The sequence below is a fragment of the Phalacrocorax carbo genome, chromosome 14 (genome assembly GCF_963921805.1).
Source record: "Phalacrocorax carbo chromosome 14, bPhaCar2.1, whole genome shotgun sequence".
Taxonomy (NCBI): Eukaryota; Metazoa; Chordata; class Aves; order Suliformes; family Phalacrocoracidae; genus Phalacrocorax; species Phalacrocorax carbo.
The window spans coordinates 17,275,105-17,287,826 of NC_087526.1; the positions used below are offsets into that span (position 1 = coordinate 17,275,105).

General features: G+C 42.5%; 1 protein-coding gene across 3 annotated transcripts in view; it reads right to left on the bottom strand.

The window, feature by feature from the left end:
- The window catches only part of RALGAPB (Ral GTPase activating protein non-catalytic subunit beta), a 69,419-nt gene that overhangs the window by 23,877 nt on the left and 32,820 nt on the right, over positions 1 to 12,722 (bottom strand). For 2 of the 3 annotated variants that reach the window (XM_064465096.1, XM_064465094.1), the window contains 5 exons: positions 10,466 to 10,530; positions 10,140 to 10,272; positions 8,582 to 8,715; positions 3,784 to 3,966; positions 1,208 to 1,359 (listed from right to left, as the gene is read on the bottom strand). In XM_064465096.1, coding sequence (XP_064321166.1) covers positions 1,208 to 1,359; positions 3,784 to 3,966; positions 8,582 to 8,715; positions 10,140 to 10,272; positions 10,466 to 10,530 — 667 coding nt within the window. The remainder of the gene's footprint in view (positions 1 to 1,207; positions 1,360 to 3,783; positions 3,967 to 8,581; positions 8,716 to 10,139; positions 10,273 to 10,465; positions 10,531 to 12,722) is intronic. The other variant, XM_064465095.1, reaches the window with a different exon arrangement.

The window sequence follows — 12,722 nt, forward strand, 5'->3', positions numbered from 1 at the left end:
TAAGAAAGGCCCAGGTTCACACAAGTGTGACTACCATAGATGGTAGGCTCCCCTGGGGGAAAGCCTCCAGTGTGGCTCCAACTCCTTGGAGCCACAGCCCTGGGAGGCACCTAGAAGTACTGATTTAAGTTGTGTGAAGTTGTACAGGATCTACGTAATACTACTAGAAATTGAACATTTCTATGGTAGGAACCAATAATGAGAGTTGTCCAGTGTCAGAATGAAATCATGTTGGGGCTTTGCTCTTAACACCACCACCCAGACCAAATAAGTTTAGTGATGTCCTCCCCACATACTTTTCCACTTTACTGTGAGAACAGAGAGAGTTTCATCTCTAAATGAAGACAGACATTTTTAGGCAACAATAAAGGTTTATCCACAAGTTCCAGTAAGTAGTTGTTTCTACCTTGGAAATTACACAGATTTTTTTACTACCAGTAAAGTTTATAACAATTTTATTGCCAAGCAGAGCAAAAAAGAAAGCAGCTCTTGCCTTTTGCAAAACATATTTATTCTACCCATCCTCAATCTGTCCTGTCTACCATCATCATGCTGTTCATCCAGTAAAACAGTGCATTTCAACTTCTCTAGAGCAAATCTCAATATTCCTCTCCGTGCCTCCCCTCCCCAGCCCACACATTGTGTGTTACTCCATTTCCAACGGAGCCTCTCAAATATATTAAGCAAGCCCAATGTTGTGGGCAGAATGACATCCCATCCTGCACCAGCTTATATCTGCTGCATGTGCCGTTCCCTGCCACATTACACGAGACGGTGTCTATCGGTTTCCCAATCAGTGTGGGGATGACATGTCAGGCTGAGGGTAAAAAGAAGGGGGAATGGAAAAGACAGTATCAGTAGGTCGAGTGGGCGATAGAGGGAACTGCTGTTTGCAGAAAGGACTGGCTGAGAACAGCATGCCAGGCGCTGCAGAAGGGCTTGGGTTTTGTTCTCAAAGAAGAGAGCAGGCAGAAGGGGAAGACAGCAGTCCCACAGATCTTTTTTTCTATTGAACATCTTCAATGGGAGGGGGAAGACCGCTAAGGCAGAGCACAGGACAACCCTGCCCAAAGGGCAAAACGGAGCTTCTGGCTGACTTTTCAATATGCTTGCTACATCCAAGATCTCACCAGCTGGAATCTCCTAATTAAAACACTCTCACACAAGGCCATAGTAAACAATAAACATGCTCTGACAAATTACATACCATGTTAGCGTAGCTTCAGCAGCATCCTTCACTCTCATGGATGCGGGGTTTGGCTCCTTATCTCCTTTGTACTTGACCTCTTGTTCACTGTTTTTGGATTTACTTCCCGAAATGCCCAGCTCCACAATCTCCAGTACCTCTTTTAAACAATCCTAAAACACAGGAGGAACCAGCATAAAGCAGAAGCACTCCAATAAATGTCTCCAAGACCTCAGTGAAACAGTGGTATATCATCGATCGAAATAAAGTACTGCCAGTAGTATGAGCTCAGAAATAAAGGCAGAAGATTATTCTAACAGTCTTGGAATAAGATCACATTTGGTATAGTAATGATATTGTCTTCATCTATTGATGTCTATGTATGTTTACATTCTAATGGCAGAAAGTTCTCTGAATGAATATATACATGCAAGATATTCCATTCCATACGTACAAAATTGACAAGAGGACTACTAAGAGAGCAATTTAAAAAGTAAACATACTTAAAGAGATAATAAATGCATTTCTGAGAGTCTCTGCAGAACTTTTAGTGAAGTTCTAAGCACATAAAGAATGAAATCATTGGGAAAATTCTAAGAAATCCTTTTCCAGATCCTTCAGCCACCAACAGCTTTTGTAAGTAAAATATATCATGGTATCTAATTCATCAAGAGAACAATAACAATATTCTAAAAGTACACAGCAAGGCTTCATCTACCCTATTACAGCAGAGGCCAACACTTAGTAGTGCCATAGGTATATCTCACAAGTGTTGCTCATTACAAAATAATTTGCTGAAAATATTTGGATTGCTACAATAAAGGTTCAAATCTCATGGCTTGAGCTCTAGAACAAGGAAAGCATTGTCATGAATAAATAACTGGCTAAAATCTGAACACAAGTAGATGTTCAGTTTTTACCACCAGAGACGAGGCAGGGTTCTATGCCTTGGCCTATATCCTTCCTTATGTTTGTAATTGATGTAGAAAAAGAGGCAAAGAGGAAGATTAAAGTTTTCTGACAGAGCAAAATCAATCAGCATCGAGATGCAAAGACTAGCCACGAAGAATTACAGGAGGAGTTTACAGTATTGGCTAGTAAAATAGCAGGTGAAATTCAAAGCACCTGGAAAATTGCAACTCTAATTCTTGCAAAGGCAATGAAACGTTCCCATCTGACTACCCTGGCTCAGGAACGAGCCACTAAGTATCCAGCATATACTGTACGCAGTATGTAACACTATCTCAATATGCAGTGATAATTAAAATCAAGAAAGAACGCAAAGGAAATAAAGCATTATAGAACTGAATAAACCCATGTTGTGCCACATCCAGGGAAACCATCCTGTCCTAGTCACCTACTGCCATGCCAGTACCCCAAGTGCATGCAGAAAGCATACTTAGAGTCCTGCTTGTTGGGTTTCAATTTTCATTTTTAAAATATATGTATTTCTATGTATGCTATATATTCTAAACAAATGATATATAAAATAGATGTTCTATACAAAGCTACATTAACATAATACATGTTAATATACATTATATATATAAAAAATTTAGAAATATCACCACACTCTCTCTGCAATGAAAATCTGCACGCAAATCACTCCAATTTTTGTTTTGTTTGTATGGGGTTTGTTTTTTTTTAAACAGCAGGACAGAAGGCTATTGGAAACATGCACCTTCCATTTCCTGCTCTTTTCAAGCTTCCCAAGCAAATTCCATCTTGGATTGAGCTTTGATTTGTTTTAAAAAAACTGGTTTCTTGGTGAAATGATTACTGAAATATTAGGCACATGATTACTGAAATATTAGGCACATGATTACTGAAATATTAGGCACATGATTACTGAAATATTAGCCACATGATTACTGAAATATTAGCCACATGATTACTGAAATATTAGCCACATGATTACTGAAATATTAGCCACATGATTACTGAAATATTAGCCACATGATTACTGAAATATTAGGCACATGATTACTGAAATATTAGGCACATGATTACTGAAATATTAGGCACATGATTACTGAAATATTAGGCACATGATTACTGAAATATTAGGCACATGATTACTGAAATATTAGGCACATGATTACTGAAATATTAGGCACATGATTACTGAAATATTAGGCACATGATTATTGAAATATTAGCATCAAAAGGAATTCCGCTAAGTCTGGAAGATGCTTTAGTCAGGCAAGAGCTGAGCAATGAGGAAAGACATGGTTTTAGTGTAGTTTATCTGCAGCAGGTACATATGCTATATATACACCATTAATTCCCATATTTTTCTTTTCGGTTTCTGTATTTTCAGGTTTTCTTTTCTCTTTTTCCAGTTTCACAAAGCAAGAAGAAAGATCATGACATTCTTAGAAATATGAAAGGTGATTTTAAAGCCAAAAAACATTCTTGGTGAATAAAGAGCAGAAACAAAAATCCAGAAATATTTTCCACAGAAATTAGTTTTGGAAATCATAGTATGCTTTTGAAAACAAAGAAAACCACATTATTTAAAGTATCAAGCACCCACAGGTTAGGCACAAAAGGCATTACAGTTTGGAGTGCTCAAAATACATATATCAGAGACTGACCTTCTCATCCAGCATGTCAGGGTGCTCGGTGAGCCAGATGCAGAGGCACTGGAAAGCTGCAACTATCATGGAGTGCAGGTCACGGGAGTGGAGTGGGGCTGGGCGGCTGCACTGGTACACTATGTAGCTGCACACTGAACTGATAGCTCTCTTTCGATCTGAGGAATCAACCACCACTTTTACCTGTGTAAAGCAAGCAGGAGAGGATTAGAATTCTGCCACAAAAATCCTTTAGAGAATAGCTTTTAAAAGCAGTTTTAAAAGCAGTTTTAAGAAACAGTAATAAATGGTTAAGCTCATATATGATTACAGCTTAAAAGTTGTGGGTATTTACATATTTAACAGTGATTGATATTGAAACTTAAAGGAAACAAATGCTGCACTGAGGTGCCACCACATTGCATGGCTTGGTTTCCAAGAGCAGGAGTGGTACCAATATGGTTTGATAAGAAACTAACTGCAAGCTGAATAAATTAGCATTTGAAACTTCTTTTCAGCAAATACCTCTCTCCTTCAGCTATAGCAACCCATTCTGTATCTCTGAGAACCCACTCACTGCCAAGACTCCCTTCCACAGGGCTTCCTTCTGCTCACATAACTCTCCACTAGGTGTATTTTCCCAGCACAGTAACTTTCACCGATGGAAAAGAGACAGAAAATACACCCTCAGAGAAGCAGATTAAGGCAACAAGTAGGATTACAACCTGGGACTTCAAGAGGGCCAACTTTGGCCTTTTCAAAGACCTGCACGGAGGAATCCCATGGGCTAGGGCTCTAAGGTAGGAGGGTCCAAGAGAGCTGGTCAATATTCAAGTACTGCTTCCTCCAAGCTCAAGCTCGGTGCATCCCTACAAGGAAGAAGTCAGGCAGAGGAGTCAGGAGACCTGCATGGGTGAGCAAAGAGCTTCTAGAAAATGGAAGAGGGAGGTTCACAGTATGTGGAAAAAGGGACTGGCCACTTGGGAGGTACACAGGAACATTGTCAGGGTGTGCAGAGATGCGATGAGGAAGGCTAAGGCCCACTTGGAAGGAGATCTGGCGAGGGATGTAAAAGATGACAAGAAGGGCTTCTTCAAATACATCAGCAGTAAAAGAAGACTGGGGATACAGTGGGCCCACTGCTGAAGGAGGTGGGTGTCCTGATGGCGCAGGGTGCAGAGAAGGTGGAGTTACTGAATGCCGCCTTTGCTTCAGCATTTACTGCTAAGGCTGCCCTCAGGCATCTCAGCCCCCTGAAGTCAGAGAGAAAATCTGGAGAAAGGAGGACTTCCCCTTGGTTGAGGAGGATTGGTTCAGAGATCACCTATGCAAACTGGATCATGGCAAATCCGTGGGCCCCGATGGGATGCACCCACAAGCGCTGAGGGAGCTGGCACATGCTGTCACAAAGCTACACTCCATCATCTCTGAGAGGTGCCCGAGGGTTGGAGGGTAACCAGTGTCACTCCAATCTTCAAAAAGGGCAAGAAGGAAGATTGGGAAACTACATGCCAGTCAGCCTCACCTCCATCCCCAGAGAGGTGATCAAACTGTTCATCCTGAAGATCATCTCCAGGCAAGTAGAGGACAAGAAGGTTATCAGAAGTAGTCAACATTGATTCACCAAGGGAAGATCATGCTTGACCAACCTGATAGCCTTCTATGAGGGTGTGACTGGCTGAGTGGATGAAGGGAGAGCAGTGGATGTTGTTTACCTTGCCTTCAGCAAGGCTTTTGACACTGTCTTCCATAACATCCTCACAGACAAGCTAAGGAAGTGTGGGCTGGATGAGAGGACAGTGAGGTGGACAGAGAACTGGCTGAAAGGCAGAGCTCAGAGGGTCGTGATCAATGGAGCAGAGTCTGGCTGGAGGCCTGTCACTAGTGGTGTTCCCCAGGGGTCTGTGCTGGGTCCCATCCTGTTCAACATATTCATCAATGACCTGGACGAGGGGCAGAGCGTACCCTCGACGAAACTGGGAGGAGTGGCTGATATGCTGGAAGGCTGTGCTGCCTTTCAGTGAGACCTGGTCAGGCTGGAGAGCTGGGCCCAGGGGAACCTCATGAAATTCAACAAGAGCAAGTGCAGGGTCCTGCCCCTGGGGAGGAACAACCCCCCGCACCAGTACAGGCGGGGGCTGACCTGCTGGAAAGCGGCTCTGCTGAGAAGGACCTGGGAGTGCTGGTGGGCAGCAACCTCAGCATGAGCCAGCACCGTGCCCTTGTGGCTGAGACAGCCAACAATATCCTGGTCTGCATGGAAAGGAGTGTGGCCAGCACGGCAAGGGAGGTTATCCTCCCCCTCTGCTCTGCCCTAGTGAGGCCACATCTGGGGTGCTGCGTCCAGTTTTGGGCCCCCCAGTTCAAGAAGGACAGGCAACTGCTCGAGCAAGTCCAGCAGAGAGCTACGGAGATGGTCAGGACCTGGAGCACCTCTGTTATGAGGAAAGGCTGAGAGACTTGGGTTTGTTCAGCCTGGAGAAGGCTGAGGGGGGATCTCATCAATGCTTATAAGTATCTGAAATGTGGGTGTCAAGAGGATGGGCCGGGCTCTTTTCAGTGGTGCCCAACGCCAGGCCAAGGGGCCACGGGCACAAGCTGGAGCATGGGAAGTTCCCCCTGAACATGAGGACAAACCCCTTCCCTGTGCGGGTGCCAGAGCAGGGGCACAGGCTGCCCAGAGAGGCTGTGGGGTCCCTTCCCTGGAGACATTCACCCCCCGCCTGGACGCGGCCCTGTGCCCCTGCTCTGGGGGTGCCTGCTCCAGCAGGGGGGCTGGACAAGATGATCTCCAGAGGTCCCTTCCAACCCCTGCCATTCTGTGATTCTAAGAAAACCCATAAACCCTCTCCCAAAAATCATTGCAAAAACCCTTCGGCTTCTCTCCCAACCTAGGGCTTCAGGGACCAAGGTTTCAGACCAGAGGGTTAGTGAAGAGGCAGGTACAGTGAGTACACTGTGGCACGAGGTTCTACATTATAAAACTGAAGAACTGAATTTCTCTTTTATTCTCAGACTGTTACTTGACATAGGAACAGTAAGCTTAAGCAGGATTTTTCTATTCTATAGCACTTGACCATGCCATATAAAGCTTTACTCATTAAGGTGCACCCTTATCCAAATAGGAACATGGATGGTCTTGCTGGTGACAACACTGGAGCCAGGCAGCTGTACTCCACACAGCGGGGAGGTAACAATTCAGAGCCCTAGGACAAAGGCAGCATTTCCTTCAGAAGCTTAAGATGTATGGCAAACAGAATCCCCTCAAGATGAGCTTAGGAAAAGCAGGTTGGTGAACCAGCACTCTTGCAGGAAACAGGATTTTTGAATTTACTAAGTCCAACTAGTAACCTGATGCTGAACAGACACAAGACAGGGCAGCCTCTAACCTGAGGGGGGCTTTGGGAATTGTCACCTCCAAAGGCACAAGCAGAACTGGTTCTCCACTCTGCAGTTCTGCAGTAAGAGGTGATCTCTTTCTACCCTCTTTGTTATGAAGGGGAAATATATCCAAGGTACCCCAGAGGAAGAACTACTTCAGTTGCATGAGAATTATAAAAAGACTACAATATTTAATATTAACCTGGGTAGGCATTTGAAAATATATTAATTTTCACATTCCCATCTCATTCCAAGCCAAGGGAAAAACGAAAACCCACCGAACAAAACTGGCTTAACCACACAAACTACAGGAACCCCTGGTTCTGTATGACACTCTAAGACCCAATAACCATACATTAATTCATCGCAGAACGCTTAAATGCATCCTTCAGCTCGTGCTGCTGCAGTAATAAAGTAAGCATGCAGTCCAACACGGCTCAGAACTGACTCCATGCTTTAAAAAATGCCCAAGACACAGCTACTTCAAAGAGATCTCTTGAGTTCCTGGGGAAATATGACAGGAAATGCTGAACTGGTGTCACACCAGGTCATTGTTGCTGCTGTAAATATACTGGACTATTGCTTTACGAATGTCATGAAGTCCAGCTTGGGGTCAAGAGCCCTCAAGCAGAAAAGGGCATTTTACTTCCCAGTGACTCCTACCCCCCACCCACCTAGTAGCTTTAGTTCAGTTATTTGCTATTGAATCAAGGAACTGTGTGCAGATGAAGCTCTGAAGAAGGCGCCGCCTTTGTATTAGAAATACATTATAATTTTCTAAGCTCAGAAAACTATTTCCAAGATGAGATGGAAGGGGAAAAGCAGGTACAACACTTACAAAAAGGGCAATTAAGTTAATTCCCTGGCGTATTTGCAATCTGCCAACTAACAGCAACAAAACCACTTGTTTCTAAGTCTGGTTACACAGTGAGCAGACCCACCAGCCACCCAACTAAGCAAAGCAATGATAAATGGTTCACAGTGGCATTGAAAGCTAAGGGCCCAAGCCCCTACACTGCCAATGGAAGCTCAGTGGCAAGTTTTAACTCAACTGTGCAACCTAATAAGGCAGATGCATCCCCTGTAGTGTAAAAAACAAAACAAAAACCAGACACACACGAGAATCCAAGAGAAAGGTTAGGAGCCATCCAGCTAGCTCAACAAAATCAGCCAGAAATGTACAGTAGAGCCACACATCTGTGAACAAGCCTGAGCTTCACTTTCAGCGAACAGGCACAGGGCACATATCATTTGAGGCAGAGAGCATTTACATCAGGAGAGGAAGTACAAAAGGAGTACTGTTTTCACTCATGTCCAAACAGAGAATTTGCTGACAAACTCAGAGACAGATGTCTGTCTGGTGGCATGACTTTCACCTAAACAGGACTATCATCACCCTTTGAGAAGAGGCCAGAGCACACAAAACTTCACCTCTCACCTTTGCCAGTCCAGACAGAAGCTCCAGTGCAGCCAGAGAGATACTCATGTCCTGCCTCCATTGTGAGTTGAGTCTTTGCGTTACCAGATGAATACTGCGTATCAGCAGTCCAGCAGCTGTATCTGTATTAAGAGCTAGGATATAACCCCGATACCACATACCACAGAGAGGGAAAATAACTAAGCATTAGTGACAGTAAGCAAAGCACAGGCACAGCCAAAGCAGCCACAAAACATACATAAAAATTATTATACCACCCAGAACCCAGAAATTCAGTTGGTCACTTTTGCACAGGCTAACTCCCTTATATACACCACCAGACATTATACAAATACATTCAGACTAGCTTATCTCTTTTTTTTTTTTTTAAAAAAAAAAAAGGTATTTTGGATAATCCCAATAACAGAAGACCATCTTGTTTTCAGTTCTCTCTTGTTTGAAGCATCCAGCTTCAAATTCTTTTCATAAGTTTCATAAAACTTTATCTTCTGTAGATAGGAAATAAAAGAATCCAATAAAATAAATATTACAAAAATATCTTTCAAGTCATGTCATGGTTAAATATATGACTTAAGTAAAATATTTAAAAGATTTTAACATTAAAGGGATAGTTTTGTAAGGACTTGTCAGTGAAAACCCATAGGAATTAAACACACAATTCAAATTGTATGATGAAAACCAGCACTTGAATAATTTCAAACACACAAATCCTGTAGAAAAAGCACCAATATGTTTATAGGAATCCCTAGAATATACTAAAGTTTTTCCTGCTAATTTCCCTCTTCTCCTGAGTTACAGAACTAGAGGGGAAAAAAAAACCCAAACATTTTTGGCTGGCGAGAACAGACCTGTTAACCTAGGCTACAATATAATAAAGGTAATCTGTTCTCACATTTATTTGGCCAGATGAGTTAAAAGGAAGACGACCAAAGGAGCAAATTAAATTTCAGGATCTCGACATTTGGCCAGCTTACCACACAAAGATTTAGTAGAACATGGATTTTATTACAAAGATTCAAAAATGTACAGTACAAGACATAGCAAATTAATGTGAATTAAGAAATTCTCTTGTTATAACAAATGACACATCACAAGCATTTTGCTTACTTGCTCTGTAAAAACAGGAGTACCCCAAATGCTCTTTAAATATAGTTTAAGAAAAGGTGCTGCAAAAGTCAGGTAAGCATTTGTAATGCTACCAAAATGAACGAAGCAATTAATTTACACTTGGTGTACATTTATCCCATTATTGTTCATGAAAACTAAGTGTTTTGAAAACATATGTTGAAGTAAAACAGTTTGCAAACACCTTTTTCATAAGCTTTTACAATCTTATTTTTAAAATGTTAGAGTCCCTTAGTAGGATTAAAAACCAACCAACTAAAGGGCACGTATGAGCACAAACTGGCAATAAACAAAAGGGCTCTCCCTCCTGGGTTCAAATCTCCCATGCACATTAATGTATTAGACAGAATTAGGAACAGGAAAAAAAAACCACACAAAAAATGTCACCCTGGCATATAATGACAGTGTTTTTTTCCAAAAGAGCTATCCTTACCATAATCCCTCAGAAGGGCTTGTGCTGGTCTCTCACTATCTGGTGTTGTAGGCTCCGTACTGCCTCCACTTGCAGTGCTAATGCCACTGTTAGTACGACTGTGGCTTTTGAAGACATTATTTTCACCACCATTCTGCAAATTGAAAGTAAGTTTTGAGCCATGAGAAGATTTTTCCGAGTAGCGCTGCCTATACCAGAGGATGCTCTCAGGTACAGTGGACAAAAAGAGATGATCGAACCTCAAGACACTAACTGAGCGTTTTACAACAGCAGATGAGTAATGCATTCTTTCTGAAGTGGTGACTTCATACATAAAAAATACTTACTGTTTCCATCTGACAGCCAATGGCTTCTAACAGTGCTGAATCTTGAACAATGTTTAACATTGCACCTGAAGAATCAAATATAAGAAGGTAACTAAAGACTGCAGTGGAATATTAGCTGCTAAAATTTACAAAGACGCACTGAAGGTCTAACATACAGGATCACCATCCTGTGTTATAAAAACTCTTCATATGAGTTTCATAAAATACAGGATTTACTTCAGGCTTAGCCATTTGAAGCAGACAAGAGCTGAGACAGAGTGCTTTCAGCTATTTTAAAAAACACTTTGACCATAACTTTTTTCAAATTCCTCAGCTTAGAAGGATTTTGGTTTCACAGACGGGCTAGAATTGTTCCTTGTCTCCCATCAAATTGAGCTCATTTAGAAACTCAGGTTATGTTTAAGGATATCTACTGATTCTCTGAATAAAATAACAGCATTTGTTAGATAACCAAGAGACCTACATTGAGCTGTGTAGCCCAAAGCCACCTCAAGGGTTACACAGTGCTGGCCGTGGCTATGTTCTCGCCTGGCACAAAGATGCCCCCTCCCCAGATCGGCCATTAGGAGCCAAAAGGCAGCTGGTGACTGGCAAACAAAAACATGTTCTCAAGACTTGAGCTAGCAGTACGTACAGCAACCTGCTGGAAGGTAAAGTGAATAATATCTGGTCCACTCAACAACCCGTAAGACATCAGTGCAAGGGACCATGCTTGTTCTCATATGACCAATGAAACGAATCCCCAGACCGTCATAACACAAGGATTTTAATTTTCATAAAAACATTTCTGCCCCACAAAAAAAAAAAATCAAATAATTTGTGGGTTTGTAGAGCAAATTAAAAATCACCTTCATTTGAATTTGGCTAAAATATAAACCAAATATCCTAAATCATGAGCCTGTGCATAATCTGAGGTTGAATACACTGAAATTCTCTCTACCTGTAAGTTGTCCCCAGCCTCTCACTTTCTGTGCTTTGTTTCCCATCAATGCCCAAAATACCGTATTGAAAAAGCTGAAGCTCTAAGTATAGGGGCAGCCAACCCTACTGCACCCAAACTTCCATCTTGGGAGAGATAACTGCATGCAAGTGGAACACGCTCAAACTAAAGGCACCCTAAATGCATCAGCAGTTTAAGTCAACTAGCATGAACAGCCTGTATGTGCTTGGCAGCATCACCCCCAGGTGACGATGAAAGCGGCAGGAAGGACACAGACCTGTAACAGGCTGACACTGCCGTACTCAGTGGCATCAGTTTTCATTTTCTGCCCACCTCCAGCAGCGAGTGTTTAGGAAAACACCACTCACTATATGAAGGTAAATGCACCACTCACTGTCAAAAATGTAGTGAGCAGCTGGAAACACACACAGATTTTGTTGAGAAGCTGGTGGCACATGTGAAAATCTCTGGCTATACTGGAGATTCACGAATCTTCTCCAGCCAAAGCCAGCAGGAAAACTTCATATACAGAAACTGGAGTTTAACAACAGGAATAGAGGGCAGAGGGACTGGTATGGACTATCGTGGAAATCATAATGCTAAAAACCATTCAAGGCAGAGCACCTACACAGCTGGATGCAAACACCAACTTGCAGCAGAGGCGTACAGGAATGCATGGGTAGGATTTGACAGAGCATCACTCTGGCTCCTGAGGTGGTACAAGCCCCTGGGCACTGATGCTCTGTGGGTCTCACTTGGAGGATGGCTTTGAAACCGTAAATATCCTCGTCCTTTCACCAGCAGTGGTTGCAAATCATTCTTTCATATCATTCTCCCCTAATCTTCCACTAGAAAAGGAACCATCTCAGCCACTGCAAGGAATCTTTCAAAAAGCCTTTGCAGACTGGACTGGTTTCCCTTCATTGCTTCTGCCATTTTCTCCCCATGACTCCCCACATTAATCAGGTAGGGTCCCTGTCTTCCAGAACAAGGCAGACACCTCCCACCGCAGTGCAAGTCTGTTTCCTTTTTAAATGGACAAAATAATTGTAATTATTGAAGGACAAGAACACCTTCATGTGGGAAAAGGCATTCCTAAATAAAGAGAAAAAACAAGGCAGGTTGGGGGGGGCAGGGGGCAGGCAATAAAAGGCAAGTACATTTTTTACTAGTCTGAAAATATATTTAACTTGATGGATTATGCACTATTGAAGTTTTCAGCTTCTACCTACTTTCTGGGTATCCAGAATAACATTAATACAGTCATTACTTCAAAGAACAGTTTGTTGCCAAACTAGAGTGCGTCTCCAGACTCTG